Source organism: Oxyura jamaicensis, chromosome 2 (assembly GCF_011077185.1).
Source record: "Oxyura jamaicensis isolate SHBP4307 breed ruddy duck chromosome 2, BPBGC_Ojam_1.0, whole genome shotgun sequence".
Taxonomy (NCBI): domain Eukaryota; kingdom Metazoa; phylum Chordata; class Aves; order Anseriformes; family Anatidae; genus Oxyura; species Oxyura jamaicensis.
Genome location: NC_048894.1, coordinates 102,425,973 through 102,448,295, shown reverse-complemented (window position 1 = coordinate 102,448,295; position 22,323 = coordinate 102,425,973). Strand labels below are relative to the sequence as shown.

At 35.6% G+C, this 22,323-nt stretch overlaps 1 protein-coding gene across 3 annotated transcripts in view; it reads left to right on the top strand.

The window, feature by feature from the left end:
• The window catches only part of CDH7 (cadherin 7), an 88,519-nt gene that overhangs the window by 52,950 nt on the left and 13,246 nt on the right, over nucleotides 1–22,323 (top strand). For all 3 annotated transcript variants that reach the window (XM_035317977.1, XM_035317976.1, XM_035317978.1), the window contains 5 exons: nucleotides 1,088–1,255; nucleotides 2,791–2,978; nucleotides 11,699–11,952; nucleotides 16,040–16,176; nucleotides 21,556–21,677. In XM_035317977.1, coding sequence (XP_035173868.1) covers nucleotides 1,088–1,255; nucleotides 2,791–2,978; nucleotides 11,699–11,952; nucleotides 16,040–16,176; nucleotides 21,556–21,677 — 869 coding nt within the window. The remainder of the gene's footprint in view (nucleotides 1–1,087; nucleotides 1,256–2,790; nucleotides 2,979–11,698; nucleotides 11,953–16,039; nucleotides 16,177–21,555; nucleotides 21,678–22,323) is intronic.

The window sequence follows — 22,323 nt, the reverse complement described above, 5'->3', positions numbered from 1 at the left end:
AAAAGTATTGTAGAGACAATAAAATTATGAAATTGTATGTTAACTGTATTTTTTAATATCTTGTAAAAGGGGTGAAATAGCGCCAGGCAGTCTGTTTGTGAAGTAAATGTTTCAGCCCTGAGTTGATTAATGGCAAGTCCTGAATTCAGAAGGGAAGAAAGAAATAAAACCGTAACTAAACATTCGGTAAATATCACATGAAGAGATATGTGCCCCAATGTGCCTCTCCTTTATTTAGATTGTTTATGTTTCCTTTACTGCTGACACTAAGTGCTGCTGGAGTAAGCGGCTGCCTCTCTGGAAATCAGAGTTAGCAGCTGTACTGTGTGCTGAACATGAAATATTCATAAAGTCATCAGGTTTTGAGAAAGAGTATTTATTTTCTGATCTATATCAACAGAACTGAAAGGATGAAGCATGGAGCTTTCTTTTGGTTTTCATTTCAAATCAAATAATTGCAAATTGTATGCAGATAATCAAATGGGTATAACAAAAACTTTATTTCAGATATAACAGTATTTTCTTTCAAGATATCTTAATTACGTTAATGCTTTAGAAGTAGTTATTTTTAAAGCAAATATTTGGTGAAATAAGGTAATTGCATATATATGCAGAGTGTGTCATAATATCAATATTTATAATAGTTAATGTGCTGAATGACTCTTGGGCATTGTGAAATGAATCTTGAACTTGGAATCTTGAAAGCAAGTACAGAATATGCTATTCTTACTAGCTGTAAAAGAGTGGGAAATCAAACACAGATGATATTTTCCAAGCAAGGGAGTGTTACCTGAGTAACTTTGCAGTTCAGGGAGAAGATATTCTGAAAACATGGTCATGGATGGTATTACCCAAACAATGTAGCACAAACTGAAAAAAAATAAAATAAAATGGTTTTCAGTGACTACTTAAATTAAGCTTGTAGTATGCCTGTTCAGTTCCTAGTAAAATATTGTTATTAGTGTTTTTCTTTTGTCGCCTTTTTTTTTTTTTTTATCATTGATTTGCTGCTACCTTTTAAAGGCAAACAGCTTTCACAGCAATATATTTACTTCTGCAACCATTGACATATCTTGTCTTACTGCAGGTGTTATCAAGACTGCCCTTCCAAATATGGATAGAGAAGCCAAGGACCAATATCTACTAGTTATTCAAGCAAAGGACATGGTTGGGCAAAATGGTGGATTATCAGGAACAACATCTGTAACTGTCACACTGACTGATGTAAATGACAACCCACCCCGCTTTCCACGACGTAAGTTACTTATTTTTGATTTATTTCTAAACATTGCTATTTTCTTTATTTATTTTATTTCTAAACAAAGAATAACATTAGTCAGCTTCCATGTTAAATACTTTAAGAACCACTGACTGCAACGTATATTACTATAATTATTGTTATTATTGCTACTACTACTAAATTGGAATAATTTTTATTTGTTGTTGTTTTGTTTACCTAATATATTTTAGATCATCTGAAATGGAGTAATATAGAGCAGGTGCATTTATTAAAATATTTTACTTCTTCACTACCAATAAAAAGACAAAAAATACATCTTAACAGATCTTTATCTTTTGCCAGTTGGACTTCAGGGTACTTAATTTCTTAACTTGACTGTTAATCTTTCATATTCCTTTGGCACTTCAGCAGGATTTCTCTTGTGCATGCAGTGTTTCCTAAGAAGTTAATCACAGAGGAGCTGGAAATTCATCTTCCCTCAGTTTACTTTCTTTGAACAAGGTGGCTCTCATCCCAACCAAAGAAAGTTGTTCTCTCAGACCATAATAACATTCTCTCTGGGATAATTTTACAAAAAATCACATGATCTTATAAAGATCTTGTGATTAACTGTTTCAAATAATCATAGAATAACAAGTTATTTTTGAATGTGAAGATATTATTGGCTACTGACTGCATTCAGATATCCTTTTGACAACGTATATATGATTTTCTACTTGAATGAAAAAGCAGGAATTTTCAAGAGCGCAGATGATGCATTTATTGCCAAATAAATGAATATATCTCAGTTTCTAGTCATATTCAGATTGTAAACTGTTTTATCAAGATATATGAAGGGATGAAAGACATGGACTCCCGATGGCTCTTGAACAGGAGACCTTTATTGTTTTTCTCCACTACATATACTTTCCCCATAGCCACATGTGCTGTGCACGCACCCGAATCTGACATACAATTGGTGAGAAACTCTCAGACACATGCCTCAAGCCAGCCAGCAATCGGCCATTGTGCAAAGCTCATCTTTAACACTGCAGCCAAGTTCTTTATCTCAAAATTGCTCAGGTTTTTGTTTCTACCTCTTACTTCCTCATCATCTCTAGTTCAGTTACATATGAAACAGTGCAACACCACCTGAAAGTTCCTTCCCCTCAGATATAGATTTATAAAGTAATGTCCTTATATTAATTTCATTTGTCATATTTACTTTTTTCCTCTTTTGTAGAAAACAAAGAAGGAAAACATCTTTTTCATTGGAAAGTTGCAGACATTTGCCTCATGACTTACATTTAAGTGTGGAAAGATGTTCATGCATCTTTGTCTTGTATTTTTTGTAAAAAAAAAAAAAAAAAAAGAATACCTGTAGTACTCAAAATAGAGTCCATCTATAGAAGGTCTAAACCTTCTATTTAAACTGAAGAATATTTTCAGCTAGTTTGAGCAAATACTCAGATGCATTAATACAGCAGAAATATATATAATACAATATCTATGTATATATTAGCTTACAGTCTCAGAAAACTATGAATTTAGTAAATTTCTAAATTTCACAGGATCATATCAATATAATGTCCCAGAGTCTTTACCTGTGGCTTCTGTGGTGGCCAGAATAAAAGCTGCAGATGCAGATGTGGGACCCAATGCTGAAATGGAGTATAAGATTGTAGATGGTGATGGTTTGGGAGTATTCAAAATTTCTGTGGACAAAGACACTCAGGAAGGAATCATCACCATTCAGAAGGTAAGTCTAATTTTTCTCACTGATTCTGTTTGAGTATGGGCAAGATAAGGGCAGGAACTGTGAAGGTGATTTTTTGGTTTGTTTCTAAAACCCTTTTCTGATGTAAGAGTTTCCACTGGTGAATTTCACCTTGCATGTGTGTGTACCTGGTTCTGAGCTTTCTAATGCCTTACAGTGAAAATTATTTTTATTTTTATTTTTATTTTTATTTTAGCAAGGGTTATTTTGTTTTATTGTTTTGCTTGTTAGTTTATGTTTGACCCAGAACATGCAAGCTTGAACAAGAATGTCAATTTTACTCTCATTATTCAATTAAATAGAAAATTTGAACAATATATCAGACATTAAAAATGTAAGCTCCAAATCCAAAATATAGCCCAGGCCTAACAAATAAATAAATAAAAAAATAAAGATCAAATTATATTTAGACAATCTTGTTCTATCCAGAAAGTACACAATATTAATATTAAACTATGTCAGTAAGACTAGCTGTTTTACAAGATAATTTACTATCAAAATATTATTTCAAAAAATATAAATATTTAAAGAAATATTTTTATTTTAGCTTTCCATATATGCTGTTAAATAACTAGCATTTTAAAACAGAAAAACAAGTTTATATAAAATATCAGAAGTGAGCATTCTTTCCTTTCTCTAACACATTTTAAAGAGTATCTTTTTTTTCAAAAATAACAGGGGGCTGAAATATTTTTTGGTGGAAATTTTCAATTTTGAGTAGAACAGGAAAACTAACAAACAAAACCTTAGAAGAACATGATGTCATGAAATTTCATACTCTTAATATGAGAATGTTTGATGTTGACTACACTGAAGCTAAGGTCCTAACTGTTCTAAGCTATTAATTATCCTCTAAAATGTGGGACTTAATATTTTAAGTGTAGCTATGTTCCTGAATTCTGACATATTGTTAAAATTAAATTGATCCTCTAAGTGATTTCTCTTGCCTAGGTACTCTTTGATCTCTGCAAATTTAATGTACCAATTTTCATTATTTTTTCTTCTGGTGCACCAATTTCTTTCTAAAGCAATATAAATTTCAGTATCACTTCTCTTTTGAAAGAAGTTAATACTGCATGATGTTGCAAAGTAATGGGCTAATTCTCAGATGCCCTGAACACCTGCTGAGAGCTGGTAAGCATCCATAGATGTCAGAGCAAATGTGGGATATTCAGCATCCTTGAAAGATCAGAATACATGTAAAGTAAATCATTTTTTTCAAGGCAAAAGCATTTGTCTGAGATTTCTTACATACTGTGCTAATTTCTACTTAGCATGTTTGAAATACAAGTGATGAAAAGCTATTTGACTCTGTTCAACAGCCAAATTAAATGTGGCTCCTTCAGCTCACACATTTAAGGTTTTTGAGGAAAGATCTGGAAGAATTATGCCCGTTCTAGAGAGAGAGAGTGTTTATCAAGTGTCACAGTGAGCAACACTGAATCAGTTGGGGGCTTCAACAGTCTTATTTGGGAGCTTATGAAAATGTTTTAAATTTTATGTTGTAATCAGTGTTTGTTCTGGGACTCTCCTGATTCCAGTGAGCCAAATAAATGACATTTATTATTTCTATCATCATTTCCATTAGGGAGCTGAACTGGATTTTTCAGTAAAGAACATTTGTTCTGAGAAATGCTCTGTGAAATGGCTATTGGACTGAACTAAAGAAGTTAACAAATTTTGACCCAATGAAATAACCATTTGCTAATCATTTTTAAACCTAGCGAATACTGCTGTGGACACAAGAATTCAGGCTTTTTTTTTTTTTTTTTTTTTTTCCTCTGCAGCATTACAATGTTTCTCTCATTTTCCTAAGATTACTAGCTACCTTTCCCCTGTTTTACCTAAAAGTGAGTCCACACACTGAGGGGACTATTGCAAAGACTCGTGAAAAGGTGTGCTTCAGTTCTAAATGCAAATACATGCTTTAGTTTTGTGTACTTCTGCTGTAATAGTACATACAAATCAACAGGCCAAACATCGAAATCACTGTCAGTATATCTGGGCTGCTGGAGGCACTACTCCATCCACTTTTATACTAGTTTTGTGGAGAAAGTTGGCACTAGCTTAACAAAGTTCCACACACAAGCTGAGGATATGTTCTGTTCCTAGATAACCTTTTTGAAACAATTTGAAATGCTGACTCCCAAACTAGTTAACTTATGTTAAAAATTATGTTTTAACTCATAACACGAAAAAAAAGTTTTCTAAAAACAAAAAAAAACAAACAAAATAAAAAAAAAAAAGAGAGAGAAGAAGAAAGAAACAAGATTTAAGCATTTGGTGAGAAAAGCATAATTTTTGTATTCTCAAAGTGGATGGAATATGAAAGAAAATGCCCAAGGATTGGAAAAATAAAAATTCAAACAATGCATATAAATGCATATAGATAAATGCATATAAATATATAAATATCTATATATCTATATCTATCTATCTATCTATATCTATCTATATATCTATATATATAGATATATATATATCTCTATATATAAATATCTAAATATAGATAAATGCATATAAATGCATATAGATAAATACAGAAAACTGAACAAGCTTGAAAAAGAGATGTAACAAGGTTAGTGACAGTAGAATTAATAAAATGTTATACGAACATTTCCAAAGCTTACTTGTCTATAATGTCCTTGACTAATGCATGTTATTGGCATGCAAGTCTGATGAATGTGATGTGAATTGGCTTATTTATTTATTAATTCATGCACATTTTAACACATTTCTTCTCTGTACTGTAAGAACCTAGAGACTTCAAAACATCAGAAGTCAGAAAAACAAAGAAACAAACGTGATTTTATCCTAACAGTGATATTCAGTGATAGTCATTGATATATGAAATGTATGCTGTTTCATTTATCTATTTTGCATTGCTAAATTCAGATATCAGCTTGGCTTTTGTGGTTTATTCTGGATGGATTTTTCTCTAAACAGATTGTAAGTTGCTCATAACTTTTACAGCTATGGCAAGACTAGAATATACATGTTCTTGAGCACGCTGATGCTGTTGCTGCATATTGGCTAATGTCAGTATATACAAGCTGCTGGGCTAAATCTTAGTTCAAGGTAATATTTTTACAATAGGCTGATATTCTTATAATAATTCCCCTGAGAATATGAAATCAAAGAATGAATACTTTTTTCTGTATTTTCTTCCACTTGGTCTTTGTCCCTCCAAAGATTAAAGAGAAGAATTGTGCTACTTTATTCATTATGACTAAATAACAAGCATGCTGTAGCACTTTATAAAATTTGCTGCTCTATGGCTCTTCTTATACTTGAGACACCTTATTTTCCTCTGTCCTGGTCAGCATGCTTGAATATGAATTAAATAAATGAGATTTGAAGCTAATGTGTTGCAAGTTTCTTAAATTCATTCTAGGAAAATTAAATTAAATTAAAATAAAATTTAAAAATGGATAAGTGTTACCTGTTGTCCATGGTTTTATGGCTTAAGTAGTAACAAAAGGTTTGACCTGGACAGAATAGACTTTTCCTGAGATCAGTGAAGTTAGAATTTCATCTTATGAGAGGAGCTAGTAAAAACAGTATCGAACCATTTACTTGGTTGATGGCAATAAAAAATAAAGTCTAACTTCTACTGCAATACATTAACTGAATTCGTTAACTGAAAGTATATGCAAATATATCCAGTATGCATCTAGAAAGGCATATAAAAGTACACAAGCTGTATTTAAGATGTCATGCTCTCTTTCCAGCCTAAAATATGCCAGAAAAAAGCTTTGTTTTTCATAATCTAGAATAAACAAGAAGTAAATGGGACCCATATGCAAAGTTCAGTGCAGTATTCTCAGTTTCCAGAAATGGTGGGAAATGGTGGGAAAACTAGTAGGGGTCTTTCCCTACTATGTTCGTACTACTTGTTCCCTAGTACTTGAAATCACTATGGAAACTTTCCTGTTTCTTTTTTTTTTTTTTTTTTTTTTTTACTTTCTCTTTTATTAAATAATAATAATATATAAATAAAAAGTTCTGGTTTGTCAAGTGTAATAAAAGAATGCTCTCCCTTTACTTTTCTCCCATACAGATCAGAGATACCACTTACTCATAGTCAATGGTAGAATTCTGATGTTGAAAATAGTGGGAGAATTTGTCTATTCTCTAGCCCCGGATTATTTCTTTTTATGTCTCCACTGCATAGACACAAACTTTCTTTGGTAAATTCCTAAGCAAACCTCAGTTATATGTCTAAGTTACATTTAAGGAGGATTAGTAAAACATCCACCCTAGGTGATATTTTTGGAAAAATTGTCTTGTACAGCTTTTGAAATGGAATCAGGCATTTATATTCTTTAGAAGTATTTGAAAATTTTATCCTCATTCACACTGTGACTCAGTTTTCCATCTGTAGAGTAGGATCAATTCCTTCCTGTGGTTTCATTTGTAATTAACATACTGTTATCAATGCTCTGTTAGAAAGTATGCAAATCATTTGCATACAAGCAGTATCTCATTTGACAGTGGTGAGGGTGTTTAGAAAAAATGTATAATTTTTCTGCAGATATCGGAGTTAAAAAAAAGAAAAAAGTGTTGGATTGGTCTCTCTGCGGCAGCAGACTTAGAATTCAAGTAACATTTATGGAAGTGAATGTTTAATTAATTAATAGAACAAATTTTGTAGTGTTGCAGATCTATGTGTGTACAATTTCAAAGTGAATTCAGGATTACTGTTCACAGAATTCTGATTGTAATACACATGAATGGAATTTTGGATTTAATTACTAAGGAAAAGAATACGGAGACCCAATTTTTTGGAGTTTCCAAAACACTATTCCTAAGAACAGTGCACTGAGAAAAGCGTCATATAAGTACGACTTCCACTTTCTTCATAAAGTTGCAGGCTAGAGTGAAGCCTCAGTAATAATAATAGCTGAGTGGCAAAAAAATGTAGGTTAAAACCTGATAGATAATATGCATCCTCCTAGTTACTTGGTGTTTGAAGTTTTAGTGGTAATTTAAAAATAACAAGAGTGTGCAAGTTATATTGTTATTATATGCATTACATGTAACTTTTTGAAAGGCTATGAGACTGGTTCAAGCTGTTTGAAGCCTAGGGAGAAATTTTAGTGGACTCAATTCAAAAAAAATAAAAATAAAAATAATGTCTGAAGACTCTGTAGAGAGTTGTCACATCTTACTGTAGCAAGTGACCAGCATCAAGATTTTCCACTATACAATTATTGCTCACTTTGTCTTAATTTCTACCCCCAATACACAGCCCTACCACCAATATCATCAATCAATTTGAATGTTATATGGAGAAATGTGAAAATAAGTGTTGCAAAATACTTTCACATAAAAAAAAAAAAGCCACTAAGATATTATTCTAAAACCTGATCTCATTCTAAGAGTAATACTTGCAATTATAAATATGGAGGTTTTATATGTAAGCCTTTGAGAGAAAAGCTATATTTCTGTTAGTGTTAACTATTTTTTTTTTCAGCTAGCAAATTTGCTTTCAATTTTATATCAGAGTTTACAATGTAACAACTTAAGCCTTCCATGGTTCCTTTGAGAGATAATGTTCATTTGTTTGATGTACTGCAGTTTTCAATAATAATAATAATAAACTCAACTGGGCTTAAAAATGGGATTTTCAACTCCGTAAGGTACATTATTACAAAGTTACCATACAGTAAAAAAATGAACATTACAAAAATAGGCTTCCTGTGAAAGATAACTTCGTATCCAGTCTCTGTGATATAGGTGACTTGTTTTGTAATTTCATTCAGACAGGACAAAATTCTCACTCTTTAAAAAAAAAAAAAAAGAAGGAAGGAAGGAGGGAAGGAAGGAAGGAAGGAAGGAAGGAAGGAAGGAAGGAAGGAAGGAAGGAAGGAAAGAAAGAAAGAAAGAAAGAAAGAAAGAAAGAAAGAAAGAAAGAAAGAAAGAAAGAAAGAAAGAAAGAAAGAAAGAAAAGAAAGAAAAGAAAAGAAAAGAAAAGAAAAGAAAAGAAAAGAAAAGAAAAGAAAAGAAAAGAAAAGAAAAGAAAAGAAAAGAAAGAAATTAAACATGAGAGTCCCCAAAGGAGAGAATGACAAATGATCATGCACAAGATCTAATCAGATAACACTAATACACAGATATTAATGAAGATGTCAAGCTCTATTCACTGCACTGAAGAACTGGCGTATATATTGTCCTTTTAACCTTCAGTGCTGATGTAGTGATTTGTAAGCTGTTGACTTGGTATTCTGTTATTGGAATCTGTGCTTTTGTTATGGCAGGAAATAATGAAGATATGATTCACAGGCCAGTTAAAAAAATGCTCACTATATAGCAGACATCAGTGACAACAAGATAAGGAGAAAAAAAAAAAAAAAAAAAAAAGATCTGTTCCATTCACTTTTTCAGTTTTCTGTTAGTGTCTGTAGTAATATCTTCATTATATTTTATATGGAATGTCTAAACATTTCCTGCAGTCAAGAACATTTCCATGCTAACCATATTTTAGAGATTTTGTTTATTTTCCCAGATTATAATCTGCATCAAAACTTGATATTTGTTTACTCACCATAGTATCTAAGGATGTATATCGTATAGGAAGAGGTTGAGCTTGATTACTTTGGCTTTTGTAGTCATTGTCACAGCCAACAGGAAACAGACTGCTGCAAAGAACTAAGAAGCAAACAATAGTACTGCCTCTTTATAACTCTGTACCATTTGATGATGCAACCGCTGCCTTGCCCATCCATTCTCTCCTTCTCCTAAACACCAACAGTTCCCCACCTTTTATATACATAATTAGATTTATGTGGTTTTTGTTTGTTTGTTTGTTTGTTTGTCTTCTATGAACAGAGAACCTTATAACTTTTGTAAACTACTAGCCGCTTTGGGTATCAGAGGATATCTGAGAGAATCCTAGGGCAGGATTCATATTACTGAAAGCAGATGTTTACATCTTCTAGTTATTGAGACACCCTTTCTACTGCCTGGTGAAAAACAAACATTCATAAGTAGACCAGCTTATTCCTTCCCTAAAAGAATCTCTCTCCACTCTCAGGAAGCAGTATATGGTGATTTTCTCAGATGTATGTGGCTAAGTTAGAGAAGGGGAAACCTGTCCTTAGTAAACAAACCTGTTAAAAATATGCATCTCCGCCGTCGTTAGTTTTCCATCCTTCTCCATGAAGAAAAGCCTTTCTACTGAATGTGTTGTGTATTCCCTACCAGTCTAACATTCCTGTACTCTAGTCAAATGCAAGATGAGCTCTTTCTGTATTAAATAATTAAATATGGTGATCTAAAATATGTAAGCTTTGTGGTAAGAATTCACATGAAAAACAAATGGTTTTATAAGTTTTAATTAAAAACAAAGCCTTTAATTTAGTCTTTTTAAAATCAATATAGAAATATGAGAAGGTCTGCAAAATTTTAATTTAAATAATTACTTCACTATTGGTCTTAGACTATAAAAATAAATTTTATATAATTTACTCTATGCACATTTTCTGTTAATTCAAAATTTTCACCGACTTTTTTTTTTTTTTTTTTTTTCCCCCTTAGGATGACTTTGTTGTTGACATTCACATGTCATTAGAAAGTATCTTGTCTGCATCTGCCATGATTTTCATGTTTGATTAAAAATTGCTGTATCATCCAATTTCAACCGATATTACCGATTAATGAAAAAAAAGTGGCCTTCCCTTCTCTACCCTATGCAATTTTAAAGTTAGTTCATATGATGATTCTACTTGAAAGTGAGAAGAGTATTAACATATTTGCATTTGGTTTTCTTCTTAACCTTGCCACTGGTTATATCTGTTGCTTCATTGTTATCACCACACAGTATATTTTCTGAGAAATTTTTCATCATTCTAATATCACAGTACATTTGCATTATGCCTTTAAGGTGTGTTCCATAGTACATATTTTGTACTTTATATTCAAAACAATACCAACATCTTTTAGTAATAAACACTGACAAGTTTTATGCAGAATATTGACCAGTATCCAGACAACCCTTCTTTTATGGCATAACCATTTTTGGAGAACTATGAATACTTCATCTCAGATTCAATTCAGGAAGTAAGTGCTTGCATATCTTGAGGATCATAAGCATTCCTGTTCAGAAAAGCTTTTTGCTGCCACATAGATATTACAAAAGTTCAGTACCTTTCTAAATGTGATATGTTGCAAATCATTTTTCATTTTAAAATCTAAGCTGTTTACAGATGTATTGTAATGTCAGCTTAATCACTGACTTTAAGATGCTCATTTGAGATTTATTTTACTGTAACTCAATGGACAACTTAGACTCTCACATTTATAGGTCAACAGATGTGTGTTTCACCCTGCTGGTCCTCTGAGTGAGTACAGGAATGTTTTGTGGATGCTCTCAGATTATTTTGCAGGCTCATTTCAGATACTTATGATTTTCTCAGGATCAAAACTGCTGAAACCCTTTTAAAATCTGTTTTGTACACTTGGAAACAGTTTGAAAAGACAGTTGAGTAATCAGACTGCAGTTTTAGAAATAGCAAGACACTACAAAGCCAGTGTTTTGAGAAAGCCAAAAAAAAGAGACATCAACTATGCTTTGCCAATCAAAAGTATTGCTTGAATACAAATGGCAGATCTCATTTTATACTCACTGAATGTTGTAAGTGAAAGAGTTTTGCTGCAATATTATTGGGTAATAAAATTTCCAAATAATTTTACCTGTACAGGAGCTGGACTTTGAAGCTAAAACAAGCTATACCCTGAGGATAGAAGCAGCCAATATGCATGTTGACCCTCGCTTCCTGAGTCTTGGACCCTTCAATGACATGACAACAGTGAAGATAATTGTAGAAGATGTTGATGAGCCGCCTGTGTTTACTTCACGTTTGTACTCCATGGTGGTGTCTGAAGCAGCAAAGGTTGGCACTATCATTGGAACTGTAGCAGCCCATGATCCAGATGCCTCAAATAGTCCTGTCAGGTAATTAGAGTCATAGAATAGTCTAGGTTGGAATAGACCTTCAAGATCTCCAAGTCCAACCATCAACCTGACCTACTGAATCCCATCACTAAACCATGTCCCTTAGGGCCATGTCCACCTGTCTTTTAAATACCTCCAGGGATGGGGACTTCACCATTTCCCTGGGCAGCCCCTTCCAATGCTTGATCACACCCTCCATGAAGGAATTCTTCCTAATATCCAGTCCAAACCTCCTGTGATGCAATTTGTAAGACTTCTTAATTGTTTATTTATGTATTATTTTTTAAGCTGTTTGTTTTGTGATGGGAAATTGTTTGCACTGAAAGCAATTAGTTTTGTTTGTTTGTTTGTTTGTTTTCCCTTATAGCGGGAGAATTAAATGTTCTAAGAGTTTGCATATTTAAACTTTTATACTCATAAACTGCAGAACCTTTCAAAAAATAATATATTTACATCTCTGTAAAATAAGCAAGTAAATAAATTAGCAAAGTTAAAATTTCAGGATTACAAAGTAAAAATAATCCTTATTGTATTATGCACATTAATTTTTTTGTAAATTTAGAAAGAATCCATATCTATAAGAAATCTGTATCTATATCATCTATATCTATACCCATATCTATAACAATCTATAACAAATTATGTTCTGTTTAATCAATCAAGATGAAAATCTCTCTCTTTCTCTCTCTTCATTTTCTGCGTGCAGTATGTGCAAGCAATAGGACTCTTACATGGTAAACCAGAACTGATGTTCCACAGAAAAAAATGTATTGCTACAAACTCTTTATGTGAAAGAAATTGATAGGACAAGACATCCTGTATTTGCCAGGATGGTTAAAGGCAATACTCTTTTGGCTTCTGTAAGTTCTGCTGCAGCCAAATATCTTCCTTTTGAAAGGGAAGAGATATGAACACTAGAGAAAAATAAAAATTTGCAAGGACTTCTTCCTTTGTTTTGTTTCAAAAAAAAAAAAAAAAAAAAAAAAAAAGTAATCATTCCCTAATATATTGCGCAAGAACATAAGGAACCTGTAGAAAATAACAACAAAAGAATGTATGTTTATATTATGTTTGTCTGTATTTAGGAAGAAAAAGTTCAGAGAAAAAGACGCATCTCCTAAATTAAAACAATAATTAAAACACTGGGTTACTTGTTAGTTTTGTTATGCAGAATAGTAGTATTAATTGCCAAACAACAACAACAACAACAACAAACATGCAAAGGGTCTGGAGCCCATGGCTTCTGACTCAGGGGAATTCTGAGAACTTAAACATCTTCAGGAGTAGGACAATAATACAGTTAAAAGTTAGTACTAAGTTTCATTTGCTGTTATTTTTCATCCAGAGCATAAATAGAAAAAAAACTTCACAGATACAGAACTCATTTAGATGTCACCTTTTTTGAGATGCTAAATTTTTACATTCATGTATTGAATATGAACTTGTGACTCTACTGTAGCTCTGTAATTTCTGAAGCAGCAATTTCAGTTGTAAAAATAAAGCATATGTTTCACTCCTAGAGGTGATAGAAGTGTTCTCTCCCTCTTTTTCATTATATATTTACAGCAGATTCAAAATAGCTGTTTCCTATCATGTATAAACAAGTCCTAGATTGATTGGTTGGCAGGGATTCACTTGTGAAATTTATCTTTGCTGAGCTCTTTCTTTACAGTGGCAGTGTTTTCTGGCAATGATGTTAGCATCTGGTGTACAATATCTGGTTTAGCAGAACCATTTAGAGTAGGATTAAATCCAGTTCCATAAACTAAGTCTATGCTCTGTATGCTTTTAACTCCTGTGTAAATGTAAGGATGAAGTTATTGGCCTTGTTCTGGTTATTTTTTAGAATTTCAACATCAAAAAATACTATATCACAAGCTTAACAGACATCTAGATTTCTTCAGCTTCAAAGTTGTTTGGAATTTGAGGGAGATGAAAATAAGAAATAGTGAGGGTTTATCTCTATGCTTGTGAACCTGCTATATACGTTGTCAGGGGTACTGACAAACTATATAATTTAAAGATGTCCTGCATCTGCTGTGATGTACATCAGAGACCAGATGCATAAAAATGGACTGTGTTAAGGAAGATTAAAGTATAATACTTTTCATGATCTATTTAAGAAGTTTAAATTATTAATCTATAAATACGTACTCTATATTCCAAACATTGGATCATATCGATAGATTAAAATTCTTGGTTTGTTACAATTCAGAAAATGTTGCAATTGCAAGATCAGACACACTTAAAACCATGCCTTGACAATACTACATTAAAATAAATAAATAAATAAAAACAAAATCCTTCCTTCCTTCCTTCCTTCCTTCCTTCCTTCCTTCCTTCCTTCCTTCCTTCCTTCCTTCCTTCCTTCCTTCCTTCCTTCCTTCCTTCCTTCCTTCCTTCCTTCCTTCCTTCCTTCCTTCCTTCCTTCCTTCCTTCCTTCCTTCCTTCCTTCCTTCCTTCCTTCCATTTTATTGATTTCTTTTATGGTTTTTGTGCATTCTTTTTCTTTGTCAGCCTCTTTCTCTCTTCTCTCTCCCGCTCTGTTCTTTTTCTTACCCTTTTTCTCTCTCTTACTATGTTTTTAAGAAAGGCCTTCAAGTTATGTAGTAACAGTGTTAATAATTCGGAAATGTAAAGGCTGGCAAGAGATTGAATCAAAACTACTGAACCTGACATGGCTGACTACATAGCAGAGGTGATAGGCATAGTCCTCAAGGGAAGCTTATCAAAATTAAACAAAACAAGGGATGGAAAAACAAACAATCAAAACCAAACAAATTACAATAACATTTTTTAAAAAAATACTGTTGACTTAAAAAGAAAAGAAGAATAAGAAAAGTGAAAGAGGGAGAGTATCAATCCATGAAAACTTCTATTACTGTTGTTTTTATGACTCTTTATGCCTTTCTCTTACTGTGAGATAATGCAGTAAAGCAATTCTAAATACATAACAAGTCTCTGCTCTAGAGATTTTGCAGCCAGGAGGGTTAGATATAATCATAATACAGCAGAGTAGACAGTATACAGCAGAGTAGACAGTATACAGCTAGTATATTACAACACAGAACAAGCAAATAGGGCTGTCATATCATTGTGTCTGGAAAGTCCTGTCTTTGCATTATCTTCAATTATTCTTTTCTTCCACATTGTTCAAAGGTTTTGATTAATGCTATATCGATAATCTAATATATCATCAGTGTGACAGTAATTGTAATGATGAAACCTGGTCTGACTCAGACATTTTAATTCATTTTGAGTGTAGGGAAGTGCTCTGAAGTACTTGATCTAAATGACACTGCAAGAATCTGACCCAATATTAAGCCAAATGTCAAGAATACTATAGTTGTAAATCTAACATTACCTAATCAACTATCCCTCTCTCTCAAAAGGGATATAAGCAAAATACCCACAGGAAGTCTGACCTTTTCACTTATGCTATTTTCTATTTGCTAAGGAGCTAGTTTCCCCTTCCTAAAACAAGTCTGGAGGCAAAAGATATGCCAAGACAAAGAGTCTAGGGCATATAAACCTGTGTTTGTCAAATGACAGTTAAGCACTGGGAGCTGACGGTGATGACATGCAATCCCTTGGCATACTCCGCATTATCTGTATTTTCTTTTCCCTGTCCTGACAGCTTTGGGTGACTCAGAGGCTCGTTTGCTGGTGACAGAAAACTGTGCACAGGCTGCCAGCTCCCATGGGAGCCATGCCTTACTGGTACAGTCATGCAGCAAACTTCCAACTCTTCTCTTTAGCTTGGGCTCAGTAGGATGCTATTCCATAAGTAAATGAATGGCTACATTACAATGGAGAGGGAGATAGAAAAGAGAGGGGAGTGCCTATAACTTTGCTTAACAAGTTATTGTGGTAATGGAGCCTACCACTGTCAGCATAAGTCACTGCCTGTGTGGTCTTGCCTTTGCTTACAGCTTTCCTTCTTTTAACACCCTAGAGAAACTGGAGAAGACCAAGCCCAAAATGGGGAAACAATGGAAATGCTTTCTCTCTAATGAGAAATCAATGAAACATTTCTACGAGCTTTAATTGAACATAAATCAAAAGTTTTCATTCATTCTTCACCTAGGTATTCAATAGATCGAAACACAGACCTTGAGAGGTATTTCAATATTGATGCCAACAGTGGAGTCATTACTACTGCCAAGTCTTTGGACAGGGAAACAAATGCTGTTCATAATATCACAGTCTTGGCTATGGAGAGTCGTAAGTAACAATTTAAAGATTTTATTAGTTGTTTATGTATAAAGCTTCAGGTTTAGTTGGGATAAGCTGCACCAAGTGAAAATATGACAGTGTTTCAAAACATGGCAGATAAAAACAATTCTTCTTACTCCATGTAAAATACACCTATGTGATAAAAATGCAGAAATTAAACAGATTAAGCATTTACACTTTCTTTTGCCTCACACTTCATGCATTTTTTTTTATTATTTTTTTTGACTTTAGAAAAGCAAGCACAAAAGAAGCTGGAAATGTCAGGAGTCTCAAACTAAATATGATTAGAGCAAAAATAACATGGAATAGAGGAGAGCAGTTAACTCCTCTTAGTGATGACACTCAGGTTGATTGCTGTTGGTCAATCACAACACTCTTAAAAAGGATGAAGTAAAGGATGTGTGAATACCTATGTTGTTTTACTTACCTGAATCTCAAGTAAAATGGTAGAGGATATTTTGTTCACAGTATCTTTTTCTGGTGTAAGTTGAAAAATGATGAAAAATCAAACTCTTCAAGTATGTACAAGAATTCTGTATGAAAATTTAAACTTCAACTTCTTCAGCTCTGAATACATTTTGTGAAATGTGGTTCTTCAAGAACTGCTCCAACATGGGTTCATACCATGGAGTGCAGGCCATCAGGAGCAGACTACTTAACCACAGGTCCCCCAGTGGCCACAGTTCTAGCCAGAAAAAACTGCTCCAATGTTAGTTCCTCTCCACAGGTTACAGCTTCCACCAGGGCACCTGCTGTGTGGAGTCCTCCATGGACTGCAGGGGGACATCATGTTTCATCATGGTCTTCTCCATGGCCTGCAGGGGAATCTTTGCTCCAGAGCTTGGAGAATCTCCTTCTCCTCCTTCTTCACGTGGTGTCTGCAGGGGTTGTTTCTCTCACATCTTCTCACACCTCTTCCAGATGTTCCTGCACAGAATTTTTACCTTTTCTTAGACACATTAACATTAACACAGAGATGCAAAAAGTGTCACTTAACTGGCTCTTTTATTTTTTTATTTTTTTTCGGGGGGGGGGGGGGGGGGGCAGTGTTTATATAAACAAAAGAGAAAGTTAGTGTCAAAATTCCTTGTTATTTCACGTGATTTTTTATTTTATTTTTTTAAAAAAGACTTTGTGAACAACATTTGGATGCATTTCATAGAATCACAGAATGACTCAGGTTGGAAGGAACCTTAAAGGTCATCTAGTTTCAAGCCCCCTGCCATAGGCAGGGATGTCACTCACTAAATCAGGTTGCCCAGGGTCCATCCAACCTTGTCTTGAAAACCCCCAGGGATGGGGAATCCACAACCTCTCTGGCCAACTTGTTCCAGTGCCTCTCCACCCTCTGATCTCTAATCTAAATCACCACTCTTTTAGTTTAAAACCATTCCCCCTTGTCCTATCATTACCTGATTGAGCAGTCGCTCTCCATCTTTTTTGTAAGACCCCTTTTAAGTACTGAAAAGCTGCAATGAAGTCACCTCAGTTCTGCCTTCTCTTATGTAGGCAGAACAGCCCCAACTCTCTCAGCCTTTCTTCATAGGAGAGGTTCTCCAGCCCTCTGATCAACCTCATAGTCCTCCTCTGGACCTGTTCTAACAGATCAACATCCTCCTTGTGCTGGGGGCTCCAGACTCCAAGTGGGACTTCACAAGTAGAGGGGAACAATCACTTCCTTCGACTTGCTGGCTACTCCTCCTCTGTTGATGCAGCCCAGGATGCAGTTGGCCTTCTGGGCTGCAAGCGTACACTGGTGGCCCGTGATGAGCATGATGATCATCTACCAGTACCCCCAAGTCCTCCTCTGCAGGGCTGCTCTCCGTGAGTTCTATACTCATGTCCAGGATTGTCCAGACCCAGAGCAGCACCTTGCACTTTGACTTGTTGGACCTCATTAGGTTCATGTGGGTCTAATTCTCAAGCTTGTCCAGGTCCCTTTGGATGGTATCCCTTCCTTCTGTTGTATCAACTGCACCACTCAGTTTGGGGTCATCTGCAAACCTGCTGAGGGTGCACTCGATCCCACTGTGTATGTCATTGATAAGGATATTAAGCAGTACCAGTCTCAGGACAGACCCCTGCGGTACACAACTTGTCTCTGGCCACCACTTGGACATAGAGCCATTGACCACCACTCTCTGGGAGCAACCTTCAAACCAACTCCTTATCCACTGAATAGTCTACCCATCAAATCCATATCTTTCCAAATTGGAGACAAGGATGTCATGTGGGATCATGTCAAAGGCCTTACAGAAGTCCAGGTAGATGACATCAGTAGTTCTTCCTTTGTCAACTGATGCAGTCACTCCATCATAGAAGGCCACTAGATTGGTCAGGCACAATTTACCCTTGGTGAAGCCATGTTGGCTGTCTCAGATCACCTCTTTGTCTTGCATGTGCTTTGACATTGCTTCCAGGAGGATCTTTTCCACGATCTTGCCAGGCACAGAGGTGAAGCTCACTGGTATGTAGTTCCCCAGGTATTCCGTTCTACCTTTTTAAAATGGGAATGATGTTTCTCTTTTTCCAGTCACTGGGGACTTTGCCTGACTGCCAAGACTTTTCAAATGTGATGGAGATAGTCTTGGCAACTACATCATCCAGTTCCCTCAGGACCCTGGAATGCATGTCATCAGGCCCCATAGACTTGTAGGTGTTCAATTTCATCAGGTGGTCTCAAACTTGCTGTTCACTTACAGTGGGTGGGACTTTGCTCCTTCAGCCTCCATCTACAGGTGCAGGGAAGCAAAATACTTGGCAAGCCTGACTGGTAGTGAAGACTGAGGCAAAGAAGTTGTTGAGCACCTCTGTCTTCTCCATGTCTGTTCACACTTGTCGTTCATCAGAGGGGGTACACATTCCTTGGCCTTTATTTTCTGAGCAATGTAACTTTAGAATCCCTTACTGTTATTCTTTGCATCCCTTGCCAAGCTCAGTTCTATCTATGCCTTGGCTTTCCTTATCCTATCCCTGCATATCCAGACTGCATTCCTATACTATTCCCAGGCCATGTGTCCCTACTTCCACTGTGTGTGCATTTACTTCTTAGACCTCAGTTTGAACAACAGGTCCTCACTTAGTCATCCCAGTTGTCTGCCCTCCCTGCCTGCTCTTTTATGCAGAGGGATGGAGAGTTATGCTTTAAGGAAAACATCCTTAAAGAACTGCCAGCTCTGCTTAGCTCCTTTGACACTAAGGATGATGTTCCAGGGGATCACAGTTACTAGGTCTTTAAATAGCTTGATATTTGCTCATTCAGAAGTTGCTCTTTGCCAGGCCTGTACTCCTCAAGATGTGACTTAGCCATGTGGCTAAGTGCACAGTCCAAATGCTTCTTAAACCCCAACAAGTTTGGTGCAGTTACTACTTACCTGGGGAGCCTGTTCCAGTACACAACAACCCTCTCAGTGAAGAACCTCTTCCTGATGTTTAGCCTAAATCTCCCCTGCCTCAGCTTGACACAATTCCCATGGGTCCTATCACTGGTGATTAAGGAGAATAGATTGGCGCCTTCCCTTCCACTCTGCCTTGTGAGGAAGCTGTAGACTGTGATGAGTCTCCCCTCAGCCTCCTCTTTTCCAGGCTGAACAGGCCAAGTGACCTCAGCCACTCCTTATACATCTTCCCCTCTAGGCCCTTCACCGTCTTCATAGCCCTTCTCTGGACACTCTCCAACAGTTTTACATCCTTTTTGTACTGTGGTGCCCAGAACTGCACACAGTATTCGAGGCAAGGCCGCACAAGCACAGAGTAGGACAATCACTTCCCTTGACCGACTAGCAATGCCATGCTTGATGCACCCCAGGATACGGTTGGCCTTCCTGGCTGCCAGGGCACACTGCTGGCTCATATTCAACTTACTGTCAACCACAACCCCAGATCCCTCTCTGCAGGACTGCTCTCCAGTGTCTCGTCACCCAACCTGTATGTATAGCCAGGGTTGCTCCATCCCAGGTGCAGGACCCAGCTCTTCTGCATTGGTGAGCATCAGTTCTAGTAATGCTTCTCCTCCAGTTGGTTTGTCTAATAACAGGAAGTTATCTCCAACATACTCTAGGAATCTCTTGGATTGCTTACAGCCTGCTGTGTAGTTTACTCAGTAGACATCTGCGTGGTTGAAGTCCCCCATCAGGATGAAAGTACACGAGCATGACACTTCTTATAGTTGAAGCAAGAATGCCTCATCTACAGCCTTCCCTTGATTGGGCGGCCTGTAGTAGACCCCAACCACAAGCAGTCCTTTGTTGGTATGGTCCTTAACTCTCACCCACAAGCTCTCAACCTGTCCGTGGCTGTTTCTCAGAGGCATCTCTTCACAATCAATCCCTTCCTTAATGTAGAGGGCAACACCCCCTCCCTTCCTTCCCTGTTTATCTCTTCTGAAGAGTCTGTAGCCCTCCATTTCAGTTTTCCAGTTACGTGATCCATCCCATCCCATTTCCATGACAGCAATCAGGTAATATTTGTCCAATTAAGCCATGGTTTCCAATTCATCTTGTTTGTTTTCCATGCCATGTGTGTTGCTGCAGAGGCACTTCAACTGGGCATTTCTTTAAAAACTGCTAATAATTAATAAAATATTAAATATTTAATAAAATTTGGTTTCAATACCATATAAAGAAATAGATACATCTTTTAATGTTTGTGCAGTTTTTCTTTCTGCCCTGCAATCTCACTCATGTCATCACCTACAATCTCTTTTTCTTGCTCCAAACAAGAAGTGTTATCTTGCAAAATAGGTATAGTAGACACTGATGTCCATTATCTTTAGTCCACCAAATATCTACTGTTTGAGATTAAATAATGACATTAGGTTTTTCACAGACTATTATTTTAGCTAAAAATGTACATCAGTGTGAGAATGTGATTCCGCTACTTTGGGATTGCTTGGAAATACACTTTTTTTTTTTTTTTTTTTTTTTTTTCCATACCTGAAGGAATTCTGTTTTTAACTTCTTAATAGTCTGATCAGTTAGAGTTACAACATATTATTTCACCCATGATATCGGGGCTATTCCTAGTTTGAACATGGTTGTTTTGTTTCACTGTGCACCCTAGGTGATAGTTCTACATCACTGTGCTCTTGTCTTTCCATATGATGTAAATTAATGTTTTGATTAGTGAGTTAGATTTTCAGCTTATCCCTGAAAGTAAAATCTCAATTGCATTTATGCTGTTGGAAAACACAAACATTGTTTTCATTTTGTCCAAAAGATCAAGCAAAGGGTTTCCTTTGTCTTTCTAGAAGGGATTGTAATTGATTTGACAAGCATATGCAAAAGAAAATTGCAAATGAAAAACATACTGACCCAAAGTATAACTCTCACATAGATCTACTTCATTGTATTGTTGGCTTCTTCTCAGAGAATCCAGCACAGATTGGGAGAGGATATGTAGCCATCACTATCCTTGACATCAATGACAATGCCCCTGAGTTTGCCATGGAGTATGAGACAACTGTCTGTGAAAATGCTCAACCTGGCCAGGTATGGCTTTATACTTTTTTAATGTTTACTTTTATCAGATGGGTAGTCATTCAATTCAGAAGCCTGACAGCTTTAACATAAAATATAATCTGTTTATGAGAGTAAAAACAATGTTTTGATGTGCAGCACAAGAAAATATTACTCAAGTCCTAACATATCCACCCTACTTTTGAAGAAAAAGATGCAGATGCAAAAATAATGTGTTTGAGGTAGTATTAAAAGGCTTCAAAATTTCTCTTACTTACAAACTACACAAGTAGGTTTCCTTACAACATAACTGACACATTTTTAAGCTTACCAAAATCTGAATAACATTAAGAATGTACACTTCCTCCTAATTTTACTGGGAAGTGGGAAATCCTAACATGGAGTTCATTCCAAAACTAAAAGTCTACCATTCCTAAAATGAGCACATACTTTTATTTCCCCCAAGAGATATGGTCCATAAGGTCAGAATTTCACAAAACCTATTTCTACCAAACTGCTTTTAACTCCCAACATGACTTACAAACAGTCCTAGACTTAACTAACTGTATCTAGTATTGTTTATCTTTGGTGTCTGTCATATTTTAGCTTTTCCACTTTGATATTTAAGACCTAAGGAAATATATGTTTTCTAATTCTCTCTTCTCTCTCCCAGAAAAGT